At 38.0% G+C, this 22701-nt stretch overlaps 1 protein-coding gene and 2 long non-coding RNA genes across 3 annotated transcripts in view; 1 reads left to right on the top strand and 2 right to left on the bottom strand.

The window, feature by feature from the left end:
- The window catches only part of PALMD (palmdelphin), a 49985-nt gene that overhangs the window by 7490 nt on the left and 19794 nt on the right, over positions 1 to 22701 (bottom strand). Inside the window, exons 3-6 of the mRNA XM_040471073.1 lie at positions 18812 to 18936; positions 612 to 726; positions 440 to 473; positions 208 to 321 (exon numbers count right to left, since the gene is read on the bottom strand). Coding sequence (XP_040327007.1) covers positions 208 to 321; positions 440 to 473; positions 612 to 726; positions 18812 to 18936 — 388 coding nt within the window. The remainder of the gene's footprint in view (positions 1 to 207; positions 322 to 439; positions 474 to 611; positions 727 to 18811; positions 18937 to 22701) is intronic.
- LOC121027546 (uncharacterized) lies at positions 16845 to 18805 on the bottom strand. Its single transcript, XR_005788795.1, has 2 exons — positions 17943 to 18805; positions 16845 to 17701 (listed from the first exon to the last, which is right to left on the bottom strand). It is a non-coding gene; the product is annotated as an uncharacterized LOC121027546 (long non-coding RNA).
- The window catches only part of LOC121027545 (uncharacterized), a 3848-nt gene continuing 1143 nt past the window's right edge, over positions 19997 to 22701 (top strand). The window contains exon 1 of the long non-coding RNA XR_005788794.1: positions 19997 to 20128. This is a non-coding gene — a long non-coding RNA (uncharacterized LOC121027545). The remainder of the gene's footprint in view (positions 20129 to 22701) is intronic.

The following is a 22701-nucleotide window of genomic DNA, read 5'->3' as shown; positions in this document are numbered from 1 at the left end:
AGAGTTTGTCTTTCTCAATCCTTTATCTTCTCTGTCCCTATAACTCCATTATCCCTACCTATGCAAGTGACTCAGATACCTCATGGAACTTTATAAAATGGACTGTTGCTTAACCTGAAGCATCAGATGTAACAGCAGGTTGTTAATATCTGACATTATAAAATCTGAATTTGAGAACCTGCCTTTGGATACAGATTTTTCATGTACCTTTTCTATTCTGTTCATCATCTTCTGTTCCTTCATTTCTTTCCTTCCTTAATCTGGAAGGCACATAGGATTTTGGAAGGTCAGGGATATTAGCATAGATGTCTTCAATTGACTCTGTAAAATTAATATTAATTCAAAATACATTTAGAATATATTTACAATAATGGGAAATGTTTCTGTGGGTTTATTAAAAAATGTAGTTAGACATAGAATAGACTGCTCAAAAACATACCTTCTGATGTTTCTTCCATTTCCACCTTCACAGACTATAAGAAAAAGAGTTCTCCATGATTAAAACAGTTCAGTTTAAAACAAATTCTAAATGTGGATATAGTTTGAAGAATTATATACTGTTTGTAGACTCATTCTGGGAGGGACTTATAGTTTTAAATGTTAATGCTCACCCTTATTATGTCTTCTGTTGTCCTCTCAATTGATTTCAGTTTCTTCAAAATTGCCTCTTCATTGATTGAGATTTGCAGCTCAGCCTTTTCAAGATCTTGGATCTCCTTCTCAAGTCTGACAACAGAAAGATGCACTTTTTACTGCTTACGACAGTACAAACATAGAGTTCCCAAATATGTCTTCTCCATATATAAACTTTCCTTGGAATATTGCATGTAAATATCCAGATACCTTTTAAGAACATAGCATTACACTAACCATCAGATTTAGTACATAGAAGGTACATAACACCTGACTTTGATGTAACAATCTTCAAGTTAAAACAAACACCTTTTTTTTCCTTAGGTAAACTATTTGAACCTTGCCTCATTTTCTTCTTTGCAATTACAAATGTTATTTCCAAATGAAATAGAGAAATTTCTTTTATAAAGAGACTTAAGTTTGAAGTTGAGCCACAAGGTATGGTTCATCTGTAGTTATTACCTAGGTTACCGATTTTTCTTACCTGAGTCTCCATATTATTTGGAGAAAACATTATAATAATTTTTTTGTAGCTAATCAGCACTTTATAAGATTATAATTATTAGACTTAATTTAATAATCAAAACTATCACTTCCAAAACCCTGTATATCCTAACATTGAAAATGACACTTCATTTTAACTTCACAGTTTCCTAAGAATTGTGACATACTGTAGTGAATAGGGTGGAGAGATGAGAAACGGACAAAACTTAGTATGATGGCCTCAGATGCTGCTGTTTATAGAGGCTACATTTTCTGAAAAACAAAAAACAAAAAACAAAACAACAATAAAAAAACCCACACATGGCCTAATGAGGTGTAAGGGAACTTATTGGGGCCAAGAGAGAGCCATTTGAAATTGGACTGTTGCAAACATTCTGACCTGGAATCTTGACCAGAGTGCAGCTGCTTGTCAGATTCAAGTTAACATCGGGGTGTGATGTCGTGACCTCTTCCTTTATAAAAACATACAGCCACCAGCATTCATGCAACTGCATGTAAGACTGACCCTTGGCTGCCATGGATTACATGTAGTTTCTCAGCCAAATACTCTATGTTGTAAAGTCAGCTGCCTCAGAGGATGGCTGATTAGATAGAGCAGCTAGTCCAGGAGGTGACAGCCATGGGTATTAGCATCTGCTATGATAATTGTCAGTTTTTGGCTTCCTTCTTTAAGATGGTTATGGATTTGGCAGTGCAAAAATATTGTGCTATTGGGGTGCCTGGGTGGCTCAGATGGTTAAGTGTCTGACTTCGGCTCAGGTCATGATCTCATGGTTCATGAGTTTGAGCTCCACGACAAGCTCTGTGCTGACAGCTCAGAGCCTGGAGCCTGCTTTGGATTCTGTGTCTCCCTTTCTCTCTGCCCCTTCCCCCCTCATGTACATGCTCTCTCAAAAAATAAACATTAAAAAAATTTTTAAAAATATTGTGTTATTGTCACACCAATAAAAGCCCAAGGTGTGGTCTGCCTGACCATTCTCCCACTCATTGCTACAGTTTCAAAGTTCTGACTTTCCTGCTGCTGCTGGCCATTGGTAGTTGGCCATTTGTAGCTAAAGAAGTTTTCTCACCTATTATAGAATTCCAAGTAAAATATAGTACTTCAGGTTTCTTAGAAGTTACTGAGGTGTGACTGACATTCTATTAAAATCAGTCTCCATCCATGGTAGCACATCTGTCCATCAGTAGAGTTGTGGGGATATATGTTGGTTGGTAGAATGGAAAGGTCCATACTAAAAGCGATAGATCTGGATTATTCTGTGTCTGCTATTCACTGCTTGTGACAACCAATTCCTTTAAACTCCCTGAAACTCGGTTTTATAACATGTACAATGAGAATATGGTACCTGCCTTAAATTTTATACAGAAATTTGGTGAAGTTAAGAAGAGATGATGTATAGAACACATTGAATATGGTTGATATCAGATATGTATTATTATGGTATAATCATTAAAGGTTTTCTACAACACACAGTGTCTCTTTCTCCTTCCATGCCCTGTCTCACGGGATCCTTTATCCAACAGCATGTTAGAGACAGTCTAATGAGGATCTTTTGAATAGAAAACAAGGATGATTATATCATTGCTGCAAGCAGCTTTTAGACTGCAGGATTCAGCTGTGGAACCGGATGGATCTGGGTTTGAATACTGGTTCATCTTCTAACTTCTTGTGTGACCCTAGACAAGTCACCAGACCTTGCTAAGGCTCATTATCTTCATTAATTTCATTTATTCATTTGTTCATGAAAAATATTTGTTTAGCATCTATTTTGTAGCAGGCACAATCCTATGTGCTAGGTATATGACAGTAAACCAAACAAATTCCTGGCCCCAAGAAGTTTATATTCTAGTGGGAGGACACCGACAATACACTAACAGAGGAATTGGCAACTTTTTCTATAAAGGGCCAGATAGTTAATTAATTAATTCATTAAAAATTAATTAATTTTAGGCTTTACAGGCCACACATACAATTTCTTTTGCTTATTTATCTTTTTTTCCCTTTTACATCCCTTTAATAATAATAATAAAAACCATTCCTAGCTTGTGGCTATATAGAAATAGGCCAGGGCTAAATTTTGTCCTGGGTCATAGTTTGCCAACTCCTGCAAATGTATATACATACATATTTACATATGTATATGTAAATACATATACACACATTTATTTATGAAGAAAAATACTTCCATTAAAAAGTAGGATAAAGTAGGATAAGGACTATAAACATAAGGGTAAAGGGATGAAGAGTGTCTGGGGAAGAGGCACTGTTTGCACAGTGTGGTCAGGGAGGGGCTACTTGACAAAGCGTCATTTGAGCAGAGATATGAAGGAAGCGAGAGAAGGGTACATGAGGGTGGTAGGGGAAGTGCTTTCTGGAGAGGTAAGAATAACCACAAAACTCAGGGTAAGAGCACGGGGAATAAGCAGAGTGGTAAGAAATGAAGTCAGAGAGGTGGCAGGTGACTAGATCATATGGGGCCTAATGTATGGTAAGGCCTTTAGGGAACCACAGGGAATACTGAGCAGAAGACAAAACATGTCATGACCTGAAATTTAAACAATCACATTGGCTGCTGTGTGGAGAATAGGCTGGAGGGGAAAACCACGGAGGTCAGTAGTTGTAACACTTCACAGAAGATGGCTTAATTCACGGGGGTTGCTGGTAGAAGGGTGAGAGGCGATTAGAATCTGGAAATATTTTGAAGGAAGAGTTGCCAGGATTTGTTGATACATTACATGTGGGGTGTGAGAAAAAGAGAGATGTCAAGGGTGAGTCTGATGTTTGTGAATAATTGGAAAGATGTGAATTTAATTGCTCGGACAGAAATCTGGGAGGGAGAAGAAAGAGAGTGGTGCTGGATGTGGTAACTTCGAGATAGTCAATGGTGACATGGAGAAAACAGACACAAACGTTGGGAGCTCAGAGAAGTCTGGGTTTGAATGTAAATTTGGGAGTTGGTATGTATAGCCATAGGCGTGGATAAGATTTCCTAGAAAGTCAGGGCTTCCAAGGACTGAATCCTGGAAAAATTAAACATTTAGAGATCTGGGCAATGTTACTACTTCATAGGGTTTAATAAAGAATTAAAGAAATAGCATGCACTCAGCAAAAGCTAGTTTCCTCCAGTTTCCGCTCCTTTCTATAGCTGGGGCACAGAGATAGATTCTTGATCTGTTTGGCCAATTACATCTCAGGGAATTAGAAATGCACTGGTATTTATAGTTGTTTTCCTCTGTAGAGAGGCCTATGGATGTCTTTAGACTAATATGGTAAGAATACAAGGTTGAAAGTCTGCTAACCTCATCAAAGTATCTGCTAATGAATGTTTTTGAAGGTTTTCAAGTCACTGGGTGAAAGATGCATTAATATGAGGTTGCAGTCAAATGACATATCAGGCATGTTTATTAAAACCAAACAGAAACAAACGAACACCCCCTTTCTCTTTATCATTTAGTTACAGCCAGCTCTCTGTTACACAGGATAAGAAGGAATCCTTTTGGTGCTAATTACTTAGAATCACAAACCTCTACAGGAGATGCTTAGTGATACAGAGCATTTCCTAAAATTCTCACTCAAATGCAAAACTCTATATCCTATTTTTATATGTTGATTTGATACTTCTATATATTATTTATGGACAATATAAATAAGATCAAAAGATAAATGTTACACATTTGTTGTTCTAGAAAAGCATTCTGACAGATCAGAATGCCAGTGGAAGTGATGGGAAACCCAGGAAAGAATAACAGAGCATGGAACTGGCTTTAGCCAGCCTCCCCCTCACAGGGTCGGAACTGAGAGGGGAAAGCATGGTGGCAGTCCGGCAATGGAAGAAGAGGAGGTCTAACAACCTCCACACCAAGGAGGAGGAAATGTGCCTCCTCCCTGGAAAATGTGCCAAGTTTTTGAGGATTGCCTGTTCTTAAGGAACATAAAACAAAAATTGCAACTGGTACGTAGGCACTATTTTTGTATCTCTAGCATGGTGGGTCTCACTGACAGTGATTTCCCCGTGAGGACATCTGGCAATGCTGGAGACATTTTGGTTGTCACAACTTGAGGACTGCTACTGACACCTAGTGGGTGGAGGCCAGAGATGCTGCTAAACATCCTACATGCACAGAACAGTCGCCCAACAAAGACTTATCTGGCCTAAAATGTCAATGGCGCTGAGGTTGGGAAGCCTAAAACAATGCCCAGCTGGTATAGTAGGTACTTGATACATGCTTCATAAGGGATTTTTAAAATATCTGTCTCTCTGATAGTTTTACTTTTTCCTCCTTGTTTCTCTTTTCTCATTTACATAATATGGAATCCAAACTATTATTTGTTGAATAAATTTGATCATCCGTATTTTTATTTAATATTACCATTTGGGTTAACTTCCTTTTCAAATTTCTCTGTATCTATATCTATATTAATTTCTTTTTCTGGCTCAGTGACTCTTCATAGTTAGGAGGATACTCAACTCTTATTTAAAGCTCAGAAAAATTCAGGGCTTAAATTAGCGACTCATATGTAATCCTTTTCCAAAAGCTTTGAGTAGAGAGAAAAATTTAGCAAGTATAAGTGAAATATTGGGGAATATTTATGTGTGTGTGTGTGTATATTGTGTATATATATATATATACACATATATCTGTACTATCTGTGTGTATATGTATGTATATACATATACATGTATATGTATACATATTTGTGCATGTGTATGTATATATATTTGTATGTATATTCATCCATATACACCTGCACATAAACATACATATGTGTATTTATATAAAACTTTAGTTTTGTATATATAAAAATAAAAATATGTATGTAAAACTATTTTTTTTTACATGGAAAGCTTTTGGCGAGGTCACTAGGGAATAACTTTCTAACCTTCACCTGCTTATCTCTCAGCTGATGGGTTAGAATTTCCATAAGTGCTGCCATGCCCATTTTTACAAGGTATTACCTTTCTGAATGGGAACTGAGCTCCCAGAAATGCTGATTCAGTTTGACGAGAAACAGGCAGCAGAGAAAGAGAAATATCCTTCTTGGTGCCTCCTGGGCTGTTAGGCGGGGCCTGATGGATGAGTTAGCACCTCTCATGATTTCTGAGAGAGGGTGGGCAGGCATCATGTGCCAATTTAGATAAGCAGAGTACATGAAAAAGGATTTGTAATGCTATCCATTATTGGAATCTTTCTTCTCCCTGCCTATTTGCTGGGGAAAAATAGGGTTATTTTCAAGAGCTCCCTATGTGAAAGCAGGTAGCTTTCATTTCATGCACTGTTCTAGTAATAACCTCCCTTAATCATCACGAGATAATGTCCCCAATCCAATTCCAACATGCAATTTTTTGTCTTAGGAAAAGGACAGCACATAAATGCTGGATGCACCAAGAAGGGGTTATTTCAGAAGGCAATTTTTCTGCTGCTAAGTGTCCATTTATCTCTTTCAGTTTTTGGTGGAGTTAACAAGGACTAACAATCTAATGGAGTTTACCACTGGGGCCAAAAAGGCCAGGACTCAGAAGAGTTATGTTCTACCTTCCATCATTTTACTTGCTAGCAATTATAACAACATTTAAAATGTATTGAGTATCTATACCGTATGAGGCATTGGCCTAATTAGTCCTTCCAACAACCCCTGTGAGTACCATTATTAGTTCCATTTGACAGAGAAGCAAGCTGGGCACCTTGATAGCCCCCTGGCCTGGAGGCTTACAGGTAGCTTGTGGCAGGACAGAATTCGAAATCAAATCTCTGCTGACAGACCCTGAGCTGTTAACAACTTTCTAATTAACCACTATGGGAACAAAACTTTAAAAAATGGGTTCTTATGAACCTAGACACAACACTCATTTTGCTCATCAGTATAAAAGGATTTCTTACTTCCTATCATAATTAAGAAACAGAAGATTGAAATCGTAGCTGGGGTTTGGCCACATGTAAAAGTGCTGACCCATTATATACAAAGGTAATATTTCTGTCCTGGTATTCATTAGGGTAATTTTGTTATACTAGGCATTTTTCTGCTTAGTGGACAAGTCGGTGTGACCAGGATTAAAGTGAAGGCTTTGTCACTTTTTTTTTTTTTGGTTGTTTGAGTTTGGATTTTGGTAGAGGTTCTTACAACAGTCTCTGTTTCAGAGTCTGGGGTTTCCATAAGCTATAGCCACTTTATAGCCAGCCTTTCTTTGTTTGGGCACAAGACTGTTGTTCAAAGTAATAGAAGTTTTAGGTCTTAAATAAAAGCTGGCTGATGTAATTTGATTATAATACTGTAGTTTGAAGGTAATCACTGATGCTGTGTTTGAAATTAAGTTTATGACTGGCTTTGGCTATACACTCCCAAAGGACTGATGAGCTGTTTGCTGTAATAGGCTGGGAGCCTATTAAAGGCCAGGACTACACCCAGAGATGGCCCAGTGATCATTTCTCTGGGATGGTCTGAATCAGCAGGACTTGGTCCAGGTTGTGCCACCACTGATATACCTCTGAAATTAGTTGACGCAATTGCTAGGACCACCTCACTGACCCCATCCAAGCTAGACAAAGAAGGATTCAGTTTCTTTTGGGACTCACAGGTTCTCAGAATGTGTTCACCTCCAGCAGATGTTGAATTTGGTCTGGAGTGGTGAGCAGTTGTAATCTTTGACTCTTCCCTTAAGTGCAGATTCTCTTTCCTTTTTTTTCCCCACTGAATCTTGGGAAAACAGGAGGTGGCTGGTGGTTTACGTATATTTTGTGAGTTTTTGTGTGAAGGTCTACTTTTTTGTTTTCAGCTCTACCCATGGAAACAAGACAGTGAGCCCATATGAAAGCTAATGTACTTGGCTTACTTATTTAGCCCAACCAAGCTTCAGTTTTCTTCTTTGGTGGATACTAATAGTATTCACAAAAGGTTGTCTTAAGGAGGTAAATAAAATTATTTTTGTAAGCCTCTACCACAGGGTGTGACACAGAGGAGTTACTCAATAATGATTAGTTAGCCCTTTCTCTTCCTACTCTGGTAGGAAAAGGAGGGCCATCTATGACAACTCCAATAAAAAAGAAAACCTACCAGGTCTATTTGGAGATTTGTTCTTCAACTTTGATATCAATGATTTTGGAGCGAGTGTGGGTGTGAATATAGCTTTAGGGACACACCTGTCCTTTAAAAATACAGGTCTAGACAAGAAACCAAAATAGTACTCCAGGATTATTAGAATTTTCATAATATTTATGGGAATGGTGTCTAATTAACAAATGTTATCTATTTTGTAAATGAAATCTCCTCACCCCAATCTATTTCTCTTGTTCTTTTTAGTAATAGAAGTCCTTGAGTCTTATGTGTCTCGCCAGCTACGGACTACATTTCCCAGTCTCCTTTGCATTTAAATGGTGTCATGTGACTAAATTCTGGCTAATAGGATAGTAGCAGAAGTGACATCTGCAATTTTCAGGTCATAACTTTAAAATAGAACTGTTTGGCCTCCACTTATCCTCCCCTTCCTACACTGGAATGCAGATGTTGTGGCAGTGAGCTGTCTTTGACCATCCTACCAGAAGCATCACTTAGGGAGCAGCAAAGCAAGACAGAAAGAAACAGAGAGGGTCTCTCGATCATCTCATGGGATGTTGCTTCTCTTTCTCCCTTGAATGTCTCCTAGCTAGGATTGTTATGGGTGTGAGAGAAATGAATGTTCTAATCTTGTTTAAGCCACTGCGGTTATAGAATCTTTTAAAGCATCAAAATCAATATGCTAATTATTGCATCACCTTATAGGGATGAACCTTTGCATAACCAACTTTATGAGATTTTTTTCTTTGATTTGCAAAATTACTCATTGTTACCTTGCATTTCAGGTAGTTAGCCAGTAAAAATAGAAAAATAGATCAGCTTTGCATCTAGTGATTGAAGAAGTTACATGTTTCTAAATCATCTACCAAATCTGACATGGTTTATATTGATGTTAGCTAGTTAATGCTCAATGGCTAAGGTTTACAATGATAAAAGAAAGATCTTTTATTTTTTAACTATGACTGATTAAAATGAATAGCTTTGGAACTCTAACAGGTACTATTAAGTATATGTACTTGATGACTTTAATTAGGTAATGTTGACTGCAGTGTGTTGGTCATATATAATGGGCAGATAAGTTATTATTGATGGATCAGAGGTTAAAGATATTTTATCTTTATAGATACTTTGCTTTATGATAATATCAAACTCTATTTTGTCATAAAATTGAGAATATGCAGTCTAGTAGAAGGTGGGTTGATTTTTGTGTTTTATTTTTAAAACTAGGGGTCTGATAAATTTCATCAAACATTTAACACACTTTTTTTAAGCACTTAACACATGTCAGGCACATTTTACTCACCAAACTGAAATAAATCTATATAATAAAAAAAGATGAAGAATACTTCTACGCACAGACATAGGACATGAATTGCCTTACAATCAGCCTTGCCAACAGGCATGTGTATAATAAGGAAGATCTAACCCACTAGTGCAAACAATCACATGCTGTGGGTAAGCATGCCAGAGAATTAAAGGGCATTTGGCATACAACAAACACTCAGTTTGGCCTAAGCCAGATCTATTGCCTCTAATCCTGAGCATTTAAGAACAGGAGGAACAATGCGACACAGCAGCTTCAAGATAACAAGAAGCAGAGAGCTAGCCCAGCAGTGACATTGAAACAAGTGTCACTTGGCTCTGATAATTGGAACAGAGCAGATGTTTAGAAAAGCTGAATAATTTATAGTTACATGCGAGCAGCTTTTGCATGGGTGAATCTCATTTCCTAATATAACTCTGTAAATATTAATAATTATATTATGGGCAGATGATACTATCATGAGTTGAAACTGCCATGTAGGCAGATAATGTTAGAAGATAATCATTTAGTAGAAAAGCAAATGCTCTTCATCAGAACAATATTTTGTAAATTAAAGCTTTCATTTTCCATGAAAAATAAGAAGCCAAACTGGTTTTCAGAGAATCAGCCCCTTTCATGGGCAGGTTACAAACAAGGTTTTCAAATGAATGCAAATAAATGCACGGTCTGGAGGTTGGTGTGGTATGGTAGACTGGTTAGTTATGGGCTTCTTGAGTGCTCTGGTAGGACAGAAGCTGGGTGTGTGGTTTTTAATTAGAGCCTGTAGAGAGCCTTGTCGTACATGATAAATACTTAATAAGAGCTAAATATTTTTTTTAAACTTAAAAATTTTAATGCTTATTTATTTTTTGAGAGAGAAAGGGGTGGGGGGCAGAGAGAGAGGGAGATACAGAATCCAAGGCAGGCTCCAGGCTCTGAGCTGTCAGTGCAGAGCCTGACGTGGGGCTCAAACTCACGAACCATGAGATCATGACCTGAGCTGAAGTCGGATGTTTAACTGACTGAGCCACCCAGGCACCCTGAGCTAAATAGTTTTAATAATAATTCAAATCGACCTCTACATACATAGGTGCCATGAGGTGCCTTAGCCAGGACATGGCAAATTCGCTGCAAATGTGCTTATCCATGATTTTGGAAAGCTTTTTTTTCTTTAAAAAAAAAGTTGTAGGGGAAAATATTTTTAGTGAATAAATTACTTGTTACCATATTATGAAATGGCAAAACATATTCAATGATGTATGCAGCCATTGACTCTCTCTGTTCAGAAATAATTACTGGCTTTATGCCTTGTAACCCTTAACATTTATTTCCAACAGTATTATAGAGCAGCCACTATATTTTCAACTTTCTATCCACTTCATTTTTGCTTTGCTTCTAGTATTAATTGTTCATATTTGATACCAAGAACAGGACTCTATTATTTGAAGACCAATAAATATAAATTCCAATCTTAATATAACATAGAATAACCAACAAGGACCAGTGCCTGGGGTGGTCTAAATGGGCTAAGTGACACTTAGCTTGTGGCAGACAAAAGATGCATTCCAAGGGGTGTATGTGGAAGCTTTCTGAGCTGATAAATTTAGTCATAGATCTGGGGTGGGGGACAATCTTGGAGAATGGGGAAACCTAGGCCCTTTGGTAGCATATTATACAAAGAATTTCTGCCTTTGAACATTCTTCGTGACAATTACTCCTCTCCCACTTTCTCCTTTGTTCATTTGCTCCTTTGTTCCTTCATTACTCATGTCAACACAGCCAAAGATTTATGACATCCATGCTAGTAGTTTTAGTTGTTTTTTTTTTTTAATTTTTTTTCAACGTTTTTATTTATTTATGGGACAGACAGAGACAGAGCATGAACGGGGGAGGGACAGAGAGAGAGGGAGACACAGAATCGGAAACAGGCTCCAGGCTCCAAGCCATCAGCCCAGAGCCTGACGCGGGGCTCGAACTCACCGACCGCGAGATCGTGACCTGGCTGAAGTCGGACGCTCAACCGACTGCGCCACCCAGGCGCCCCATGCTAGTAGTTTTAAATTTGTATTTCAAGTTACTGAATATTGTTTTAAAATTTTTTTTTTCAACGTTTATTTATTTTTGGGACAGAGAGAGACAGAGCATGAACGGGGGAGGAGCAGAGAGAGAGGGAGACACAGAATCGGAAACAGGCTCCAGGCTCTGAGCCATCAGCCCAGAGCCCAATGCGGGGCTCGAACTCACGGACCGCGAGATCGTGACCTGGCTGAAGTCGGACGCTTAACCGACTGCGCCACCCAGGCGCCCCCTGAATATTGTTTTAAATGAAATAATGTAAAATCACTTTGAAAAGTTAAAGGATCTAAAGAGAAGTAAACAACTAAAAATTTGCTTTGAGGCACTTATGATCTCAATCTCCTTTACTTAAGACAAAGATGGGTTCGATGTGGCAGGCTCTCTATAAATCTTCATTGAAATGAATCACGAATGAACCGAGTGAGTCCTGGTGGAATGGGTCTGGGGTCAGAAAGATCTATGTGTGACTCATGGCTTGTCTGCTGCTAGATTTATAGCTTTCTGTGCTTTAGTGTCCTTACATGTAAAATAATGCTAATTAGACTTTCCTCAGAGAATTTTCTCAGAGTAATGCTCAGAGTATATAATATATGCTGCATAAAGGGTAGCTGTTATTATTGAATTGCAGTGGAGTGGTGTTATTCTAATCTACTTTTAGACTATCACAGCACTGGTGGGGGTGGGGGTGTTTATGCTGGGTAATCATTTAACCCTATTTTTACTAAGCTATGGATGAGATTGGCAGGTGTGAATCACAGAGGATGCTGGGAAGTGGGGGATAAGGAAATAAAAGAGCATAGGAAAGAGGGGAAAGATGAGAAAGTGAAGTGAGGGTGAAGTGTTACAACACGTCATCAACAATGGCCTCAAAAGCCACTGTCATGTGACTTTGCCCTTGACTCAAGATAGTTGGGTGGTTACCCTTTTTTATTTTTTAAAGAATTTCAAGGCTTTAATTTTTACTTCATTAATGTTCAAGTCATTGTCTAGTCTTTAGCTGGACCCTTTAATACATGGTATTTTCAAGTCTGACCATCCATCCATCCATCATCCATCATCCATATTTTCCCATTCATTCATTTTTTAAGCTACATAATCACAGGTATTCCTATTATGTGCTAGGCATTGTACTAGGCTTTTTTTTTTTTTTTTTTTGATGGGGTTTGGGGGTTAGATTTCTTCCTCTTTTTTTGCTGGAAATTTGATTTATTTTGCTGTTTTTGTTACATTAAAAAAATCTCCTGAGTTAAAAATAATCACAATATCTGGGAAATTAAAAACAACAACAGATGAACTATTGCAAATCTGATAAACCAATTAGTCAAATATGGAAAGTGAAAAACATGCTTGAATGCTTTTGACTCATATAATTGCTTCAGAATAATTTCTTAAGTGTTTCTAGGCAACAGCAAATTTAAGAAGAAGAAACAAATGGTGGGTTTCTCTCTCTCTCCCTCTCTCTTTTTTTGTGTGCCTTTCCCCCCTTTCTCTTCTCTCTCTCACATTGTCACAAGAGCAGCTTGTGCCTCTCCCACAATATGATGTTAGATATGGCTTGTTGGGTCAGAATGTGACATTTTTCATGCAGCATTCCTCACTGTGTTGGATGAGACATCAGTTTCATTAAGGTACATTTGGCCTGCACAGGTAGATGAGAGCATTAGGTAGGGGGTTGAATTTGGATAGAAATCACAGCGAGCTGAACTTTGATAAACTATAACCAGCATCAACATCATTTAGCCTTTATATTTCTCCATCGATCCTTTGGGTTCTGTTTTTGAAATTGAATCTTGCCTGCTATTTTTTGAGTTAACAGAGTAGATTACTGCTTTATATGATCTTGAGCAGAGTGCATTTCCTAATATTGCATCTCCATTTGTAGTGGCACTTCCCTTATGTGGGATGGTGGCAGCTGCAGTAATGACCCGCTCCTCAGATTTTCTCATGACATACAATCACACAGAAATCCAATCTTTCCTGCATCTTCATATTAGTACCTTATGGGGCAGGCAGTGTCTACCATTTGGAGACAAATTAAAGCTCATTAAAGAAAGGCAGAGGGTCAGAAGGGTACTTTGGAATATTAAAAAAAAATCCTTACTAGAGAACATTTAATCATAAGTAGATAATCCTTCTCAAAGGGAGGCAGTGCATTTACATCATTCTCCCTGGCAGTTAACCTTTTGCATTTTATGCTTATGACATTTCTGTCAGGCACTCTGTGTGCTCCAATTAAAGTCAGAGGTCTTTGGACATAGTTCAAAAAGTAGCAAGCCTCTGGAGGGCAACTTGATGCAAGGCATTTTGGCAGAGGGAGGACAGCTGGGAAGCCACATAGGAAAGAGGAATCTAGAATGTGAACGACACAGCTCCTTTGGATGCTTCTGAGGGTGTTTGGAGGGGGGGCTCATTATGGGTGTTGGCTATTGGATGGAGGAAAGCAACAGACGTGACAAAACAGGAATTCTAAGCCAGCCTATAAATTTGTACACATGGGTGTCTGGACTGAGAGGTCGGTGCTGGATTTGCACCTGTGCCTACAATCAGGTAGTAAATGGTTCAGTGGTCACAGTAAGAACAAGGCTCATTTGGGAGGCAAATTGAAACTCTATTTAAGCAAAGCGATTCAGAAGGAGATGTTCAGTATCATTTTACTCCTGGGAACATTTCCTCCTAAGGCACAGGCAAAATACCCACTAATATTGTTCCAAAGCTAAGAATGTGACTCAGAGACAAAAACCATGGAAACCTACTTATTTTCTGAAACGTTGCTGTTCTGAAAGAAAAGATGAGAGGATGAATAAGCAGACATGTTTTACTTAAAGGCTATGTGTGAGTCAGGGAAGCTTTGAGTTTTTAATATGGCAGAGAGTCATATGAGTATCTATGCATATAAGAGAGTGAAATCATTACATGGGTTGGAAATTAAAAGTGCTGTAAAAGGGTAGCATTTATAGGATTTAACTTTTATAAAAATTTTCTACAGGATCTGAGGCATAATTTATTTTTATGATTAAGACATTTAATTAGATTTTAAATCCTGAGTCCTAATTTTTTAGCTGTATGCGATGGGGCAAGTTAGCATCTACAAATGTCATTTTTCTCACCTATTAAGTGTTAATCTACCTCATAGCATGGTTGTGAGAATTCAGTGAGATAATCTATATGAAATGTTGAACACAGTGCCTGGTCTATAACACATGTTCTGTAAAAATTAACCAGTATTGTGAGTGTTTTAGTCTTCAAGTCATAAAGAAAACCCATCCATTATTTCCAAATGGAAAGAATTCTAATTGCGTGGTAATCTCAGTTTACTCAAAGGAAAAGATTCTTTGTACTGGCATAAAGAAATGAGACATCTTGGCCAAGAGATAAAAATCCCCAGATAAAATTCCAGGCAGTGTCCTTCTTCTAATTATTTTTGACTCCTAATAAGGACTAGGGTCTAATATTTTTTGAACACCTACCATGTGTCAGGTACTCTCCAAGCTGATCACTCATGAAGTCCTGTGAAGTCACTATAATTGTCCCACTATTACAGACAAGGAAACTGAGGCCCAAAGAGATGAGAGAACATGTCAGGCTTATAGGTACTGTGGTTGACAGAGCAGGGATTTGAATGCCAAAGGCCATGCTCTTTCAGTTCCTCTCAGAAGACTGGGAGTAGTAGTAGGAATGAAAACATCAGGAGCAGTCTGGCCCTGCTGCAGACTCTGAGGTAATAGCAGCGTTTCTATTTTGATGTTCCCGTTAAAATCTTATCCTCTAGCTGAGAGGCCTGGCAGGTGGCAAATGTCACCCTTGAGCAGGCACCTAAGTCAAGTGATAAACAGTCATTCAGGGTTTGGGATGCTTTCCCTGCTTAGGGAAGAAGGGTGGCTCTGTCTAGTTCAATTCCATCCTTTGACTTGGTTGCTTCTTGGAGCTAATGGGAAAATGTACTTTCTTTAGCTGGTAATAAAAGCTTCTTAAGCACTGCGGGTAGCTGTTTTGGAGAAACACTGAATTTAAAAACATGCACCTAATTATTTAGCAGTTGTAGAAATATCTGAGAAGAAAATGTTCAGTTATCAGGTAAAGCTGCTTTGGCGACATGATTTCTTTAATGCTGGGCAGTAGTGGAGGCTGTTTAATACAGACAAGGCACAGATATTATTTTGTCTCTGTATGTTGCTTCAGAATATTCTGTTCCCTGCACATTTTAAACGAGATAAACATCCTTCGTGCATCACAACAATGCAAATTCACGATACGAACTCTTTGCAAATACATTTTTTTTTAGGACCATTCCTTAAACAAAGGAACTTGCTACGAGGTATTAGATGTTTTACTATTTCCAGAACATGTACACCCACAGCTCTCCTTTAGTTTTATAGCAGGAGAGCACTGAATGGGACTTACTTTGAGGCCCAAGTTTACCTTTAATGGCTCTGTGACCTTAATTAAGTCCCTTATCCTCTCTGAGCCTATTTCCTCCTCTATGCAATGGAGGTGTTAATGCTTTCCTTCTAGGATTGCTGTGAGAATGAAATGACTTAATGGAAGTGCAAGTGCTTTGTCAATGGCACAAGGCCATTTAAAAATAAATCATTCCTGTTATTTATATTTGGGGGTTAAAATCATTTGGTGCTAATAAAGGAGCACTTATGGTTAATGACATCCTGAAGATCTAAAACAAAGTTGTAGTGAAGTCACGGGGATGAAAGCACAGCATAGGGAATCCATTCAATAATATTGCAGTGACATTGTACGGTGACAGGTGGTGACTGTACATGTTGTGGTGAGCATTGTGTAATGTATAGAACTGTCAAATCACTATTTTGTATACCTGAAACTAATGTAACATTATACGTCAACAGTACTTCAATTAAAACAGGAAAAAAAAAACTCATCAGAAGATGCCAGAATTGTGTAATGTGAGAGCAACATGAAAGAAGATCTGGAGAGTGCTAGGAGCTCTTTGGAGAAAGGAGAACCAAGGGTCAGAACATGTTTTAAAGACTTCCTGTAAGAGATAATAGGTTTTTGGACCATAGTGTGTGGTCTAAAATGCTGTGTGGCATCACTTTATAGGTAGCATAGGGTAGTCATGAGTTTCTGATCCACCACTTTGTAATTATGTGAATTCTTTACCCCTTATGTGCCAAAAGTGAAGATAATGACAATGCATCACAGGGTTATGAAGGTTAGATGGGATGATAATCTGTAAAGTACCTGGCAGGTAATATGGCTGGTAAATATGGTTTGTCTTCTTCTTCCTGCTCCTCTTCCTCCTCCTTTTTTTTTTTTTTTTTTTGGTCAGATAGGAACTCTTAACTAGGGAAGCCATGGTCGGTACCACTAGAAACTTATGTGCTTCTCAGAGCATTCAGGCAAGGTCTGAAAGCAATCAGTAGAACCCTAGTAAATTCTCTGGGATTACTTACAGTGCTGCCCAAACTTGTTAATGGCGTCTGAGTCTGTTAGCCACTTCAGTTATCATCAAGTGCAGAAAAAGTTGTAGGTATTCAGTATGGGCAAAGACTCTTAAATAAGAGGGGGCTCTGAAGAGAAGCAGGGATATGTCTGCAGAGCGCAGGGTATGCAGGGATTAAATTCAGAACTCCTTCAGAGATAAGGGTTCTGTGCTAAGGATGAGAAAGTAATCATCAGCTAAGCCAGACTTTGGTAAGAAGCTCTTGCTAAGGGACGCCTGACAAAGGATCAAGTTTTCCCAACTGTAGAGTTGATTTATTGAGTTATTTTTAAGGAATTGTTATCTACCATTCAGAAACACTTCACATCTTTGAGCAAACAACCGAGGGGTTTATAAATATAAACACTTCAATGATTACAATATAACTTTTAAAGAATTGTTAATTTAAAAAAAATCTGAATAAGGATGAGTAGTCAGTGATTTTAGCTATTAAATGTACAAACGTGTGAAATTAGGCAAGTAATGTGAGAAGCAGTTAAAAAAAGGAAGCTTTTTTCCATGCTGTCAATTTGAAGGCCTAATGCAATCTGTCTGTATAGTGTGGTGAGGATGGGCAAAATGTAGTTGTACAGCTAGTGTATATTTTTACCTTTCAGGTCTTTCCTATAGTTCTCACTAAAGAGGACAAATTCACAGTGAGTGAGATTTTGAAAGCTACCTATATTTTTTAAAAAAAAGTTTTTTTTTTTAACGTTTATTTATTTTTGAGACAGAGAGAGACAGAGCATGAACGGGGGAGGGGCAGAGAGAGAGGGAGACACAGAATCCGAAGCAGCCTCCAGGCTCTGAGCCGTCAGCCCAGAGCCTGACGCGGGGCTCGAACTCACGGACCGCGAGATCGTGACCTGAGCTGAAGTCGGACGCTTAACCGACTGAGCCACCCAGGCGCCCAAAGCTACCTATATTTATTTCAAAGATCCATAGGCTTTAAATTATTGTCATTATTATACCACAAGAAATTCCATCTTTTTTCTGTGTGTAGGTTAGAAAATGATTCTGACATTTCCCACATCTCTTTCTTTCATGCTATCTATATTTTGTGATAATACTAATAACCCCATCTTCCATTCGAGCTTTTCAATATATATATTTTTTTCATGTTCATCACTTTTTAAGCCAAGGCAATTTAAAAGCTTTACTTGTTATATCACAAGTTGCTGACTTGGTACTGATTGTGGGTGATGGGCAGGGAAGGACATTGAGAAGTGAAGTCAACATCTGGGACCAAATAATTGGGAAGGTAGAAGAGAGAAAATGCTAGTGAAGTATTCCTACAGTGTCTTCTCTTCCAAAACATGGTTGTGACTGGGGAGAGCCCGGGAGAAGGGTGATGGACACACAGTGTAAACACATCCAGAGAACTGTCACCTGTTCTAAGGTGAGAGTAGGGGTTGGGGCTGTGAATAAGGACTGTTTTTTGACTACCCCTTATGTGCCAGTTGGTGCTAGTAGTTTAGCACATATATTTTTAATTTGCTCAACAAGTGTAAAAGATAGATATTGTTACTACCATTTTGTAGATGAGGAAATAGGCTTGGAGAGCTTTGGGTAAGTCACCAATATGTATTTAAAAAATAAATCATGTGTTGCTATGTGTAGGTGGCATTTACAGTGAAATTTCTGTCATCTTCTGGTGTTGCCTTAGTCTTTATTAAAAATCCAAATGAAGATGTGATTATGCCCTTGAAAATAAGAATGGATCTTATACATGCAACATGGGCAAAGTCAAAATAAAGGGAGTTATGGAGTAGGTCAGTGAGGGCTGTACCTGAGGATGCTTTGCTCTAGAACCTGGATCTGGTGCTGGTCTTGTTGATTCTGCTTCTTCATCTCTTCCTGTTCTTTTCCGCTGCTGACTCCATCTAGAAGCCATTTCTCCCTTAAGGCCTTTTTCTGATATCAGGAAACATAAAGATGTTCTTAATCAATAATTTCCTAAATCTCTAACTACTTTGAAATCTTATGAATATTAATAGTGAACATAGTAAAGAGAAATGTTTTTTGTTCTCACTGCGTTACCTGAATAAATCTGTTTTCCTTCATTGCACCCTTTGTAACCCCCTTCCAAAGCCAGTTTTATGTATCTAAATCCTGTTTATCCTACACGTTCTAGAGTAGGTTCTTCCTTCTCTGTGAAAATCTCTGTCCTTCCCCCATCCTCACCCTCAGAGAGCTCTCTTTCTTCAGAATCATGCAGCACTCTGCTTACCTACACTGCATGTCTAGCAGTTGTACAGAGATCTTATCACGTGATGTCTAACTATTACTTATTTGATTAATGGGTGTACATCTTGTGTCTTTGAAGTAAAAGGCTCCTTCCCTGAAGCCATTTTTTTATTCATCCCAATGACAGTGTACAGAAAATGCTCCAAAATTTTTTTTTGTGGGATTAATTGAAATGAGGGGCAAAACAAGAGATTGCTATTGTGTCTTAAACTAATTCGATGTTAGTCTTAAGTGGTGTGGTTAGCACTTATTGCTTTGCCCACCCAGTACCTCTTCTGTCTTCTGAGAACCTCCCCGGTTCCAGATACCTAAGTTTAGTACAAAACTACTTGTTCCAATAATACGATGCCCAAAATTCACTGATCTAACTTGAATTTTTGTCAACTTTAACAAAATGATAAATATTTATGTTTTATCATATGGGAAAAAACCCTTTGAATTTGCATGAAAGAATTATAATCCTGGATCCTGAGCCTGAGAAAAAGCAAATGAGAGATGTGTAAATTTTGGAGAGGACTTAGCTAGCACCCCATCCATGTCTTAATAGGAAGTGTTAGGTATTAATTCCAAAGAGTTTGAGTTTCTCCTTTTCTTCCTGAAGAAAACTGTTCTCCCTATATATCTAATCTACCTGTGTAAACTATTTGTTTAATAATTACTTATTGGGGATTTGTGCCTAAAATGGTGAGAAGAATGGGAACTCTGTATTGTCTGAGACTTCTTTCTCTTACATCACAATTAAAATGAGAGCAAGTAAAAAGAACTTTTGCCTTTTTTAAAAGGATGCTAGAACTAATACTACTGGAATCTAAATATCTTTGAATTTTAAACAAAATTTAAATAAGGTTGATTGTGCTAGGTAAGTATCACATGATGGTTATTTTAAGTAAGGCAATGGTCTCCAAACCAATAAGAAATGTTATACTGCTTACAAATACATATTGTATGGAATTATACTTTATAGAGCTGATAAAACCTGGCCTGCTCTAGTTGAAGCAGGGAGGGGGCCCAGAAGCCTGTGGATGCCCAGAACACACAGTTTGAAAACTGCTAGATTGAGTAACAGCCTTATCCCAGATGATCATGTTCATTTTGTCCTTTTCAGAGTTTCAAGTGATTGCATGTGGACAACACCCCCCATAAGAGTAGTTTGTATTATTCCAGTTTGTAGCCAGAGATTCTTTGCCCCAGTGTTACCTTAACCCCTAATTATGGCTGTTGAGCTGTTTGCGGAAATGTTCTCCCACAGACACAGTTAAAATGTTCTTAATAAAGGTCAAGATCTATCTCTTGAGGTCAAAGATGCCAAGAAAATCTTAGTACACTCATTTGAGGAATTTGCTTTGATTTTAATTTATTTTTATTTGATGGAATGTGATGATAATTAATGCATAGTAAAGAAGACAGATGACACCTATCAAAAGTAAATTACAGTTCTTACAAACCACCTACCAGGACAGTTTCAGTCATTTACATCCGTATCAGTACAAGAAGCACTCAGATGGGATGGTCTTATGATGCTGAGTTACAGAGAACAGAGAATAATTCATGTGATGTGATTATGTGAACTTGGGGCTACATTCTTGGTTCTTAGTCTGGTTAGGAACAAGAATAATTTAAATTTTATCTTTGTAAAACTTTGATCATAATTCACAAATTGTCATTTACCTCTGGCAAAGAACCCTTTGCCTCTGAATATAAAAATACATAATTTGGATGTGCAATTAAAATGATATGGTACAATTACGTATTGTGACAACCTAAAGATAGTTATTTTGCTTTTATGTCACAGTTTAGACTTGTGCTTTCATCTATGAGGTCGATGTAAAATCTGTTTCACAACAATGACATTCAGAATCAAAAGCCGTATTAACTGTATGAAAATATAAGTGACGTGTGGGTAATGGATATTTGGGCAGTTAATTTTTTTTTAGGGAAAGGTTTTCCTGAAGCACGTTCCATTCCATACAGCAGTTAAAGTAGACTTTAGGAATAAATTAGTTCTTTATGCCATGGATCAAATGGACTTCCAGAGAAGAAAAGTTTTCTAAGTTGAGTGTATTTTGTGTGTCTTGGTGACAGATTGTGATCATGTTACTAGGCAAGGAGACCCATAGTGTACAAATCTCAGAAATGTTTGAAAGTCAGAATGCTACTAATATCCCCAGAAACTCCCTTTCTAGCATGTCACTGGTATGATTGCCAGGTTCCAGAGCGAAAGAATATCAGAGTGAGTTCCTACAATTATCTGGAAATGTATGTACTAATGACACAGAAGGAGCACTTTGTAAATGTTTATGTTTGTGAAGTGTAATGAAATAGTTTGCAATCAGGAAAGTGCTGAGAACAGGTGGATGAAGAAGAAAATTAAAGGAGACTGGCAACTGTAGAGGCCAATAGAGCTTTCTTGACTTGGTGAACATATTTTAGAATCGATTTTAAAAATATTTCTGCACATTTCTGAACCCCATTTTGGAATGGTGCCTAGTTGCTGTTTGGTGTGGCCAACCATTTTCTGCAAAACTTAGACGAATGTGACTCTATTCAAACTGCCAGTCTTTCCTCTGAGTTCCTTTTGCAGTTTTAGTCTTGCACACAGCGCTCATCACATAATGTATGTCTTTATAAGTTTCTGTGTCAGTTACCATTTTAAGGATACAGGTCAAACTTTATTTTGTATTCTTAGTGCCCTGCTTAGTACTTTACACATAATAGGTCCTTAATAAATGTTTATTGACTAAAAGGTCCTATATACACCTATATAAATCTTACTTATCAGTTAAGACTCAGCTTAAATCCCACACCTTTAATAGACCTCCTTTGACCACCCCAGATTACTGCTTATACTATTGTTTAAATTTAAGAAATTATCTTTTAATTCCTAGTTATTTAATGTCCTAGTTATTTATTTAATATTGGGGTTCCCACTAGGTTGCAGGCAGAAGGGCTACAGCCCTCCAGGGCCACTGCTAGTCTCTATGGCATTAATAAAAAAATCAGGAAAAATTGCTGTTTCTCATCCCCACCCCTTTGGGTCAGTGCACAGCCTGGGAAGGTGGATAGCACCTTTGTGCAGAGAAAAAGAAACGCCATCCTTCAGACAGAAGCAGACTGATGCCAGAGTGCACAGTTCCAAGGGAGCATGGGCAGGGTTTCAGCACTCCTTTCTCAGGTACCTTTGTGCAGTACACAATCTGCACAACTGTGTACAGCAATCCAAAGCATGATAATATGTTGATTGGATTGGATTAGAAGAGGTATCCTGGGTTCCAGAAAGCAAACCTATATGGAAGATCATGTATTATTTTTTTGGACTGGTTTTGGCAATACTGAAAAGAAGTGCCACTTCAGAAACAGAACTTTCAGTGAGTCAGAGTTTCCATTTCTTTCCTTTCCTTTCCTTTCCTTTCCTTTCCTTTCCTTTCCTTTCCT

The sequence above is a fragment of the Herpailurus yagouaroundi genome, unplaced genomic scaffold, assembly GCF_014898765.1.
Source record: "Herpailurus yagouaroundi ecotype Mexico unplaced genomic scaffold, PumYag 77, whole genome shotgun sequence".
NCBI classification, from domain to species: domain Eukaryota; kingdom Metazoa; phylum Chordata; class Mammalia; order Carnivora; family Felidae; genus Herpailurus; species Herpailurus yagouaroundi.
Note: the sequence above shows the minus strand (reverse complement) of the source record. Positions and strands in the feature narration are given on the sequence as shown.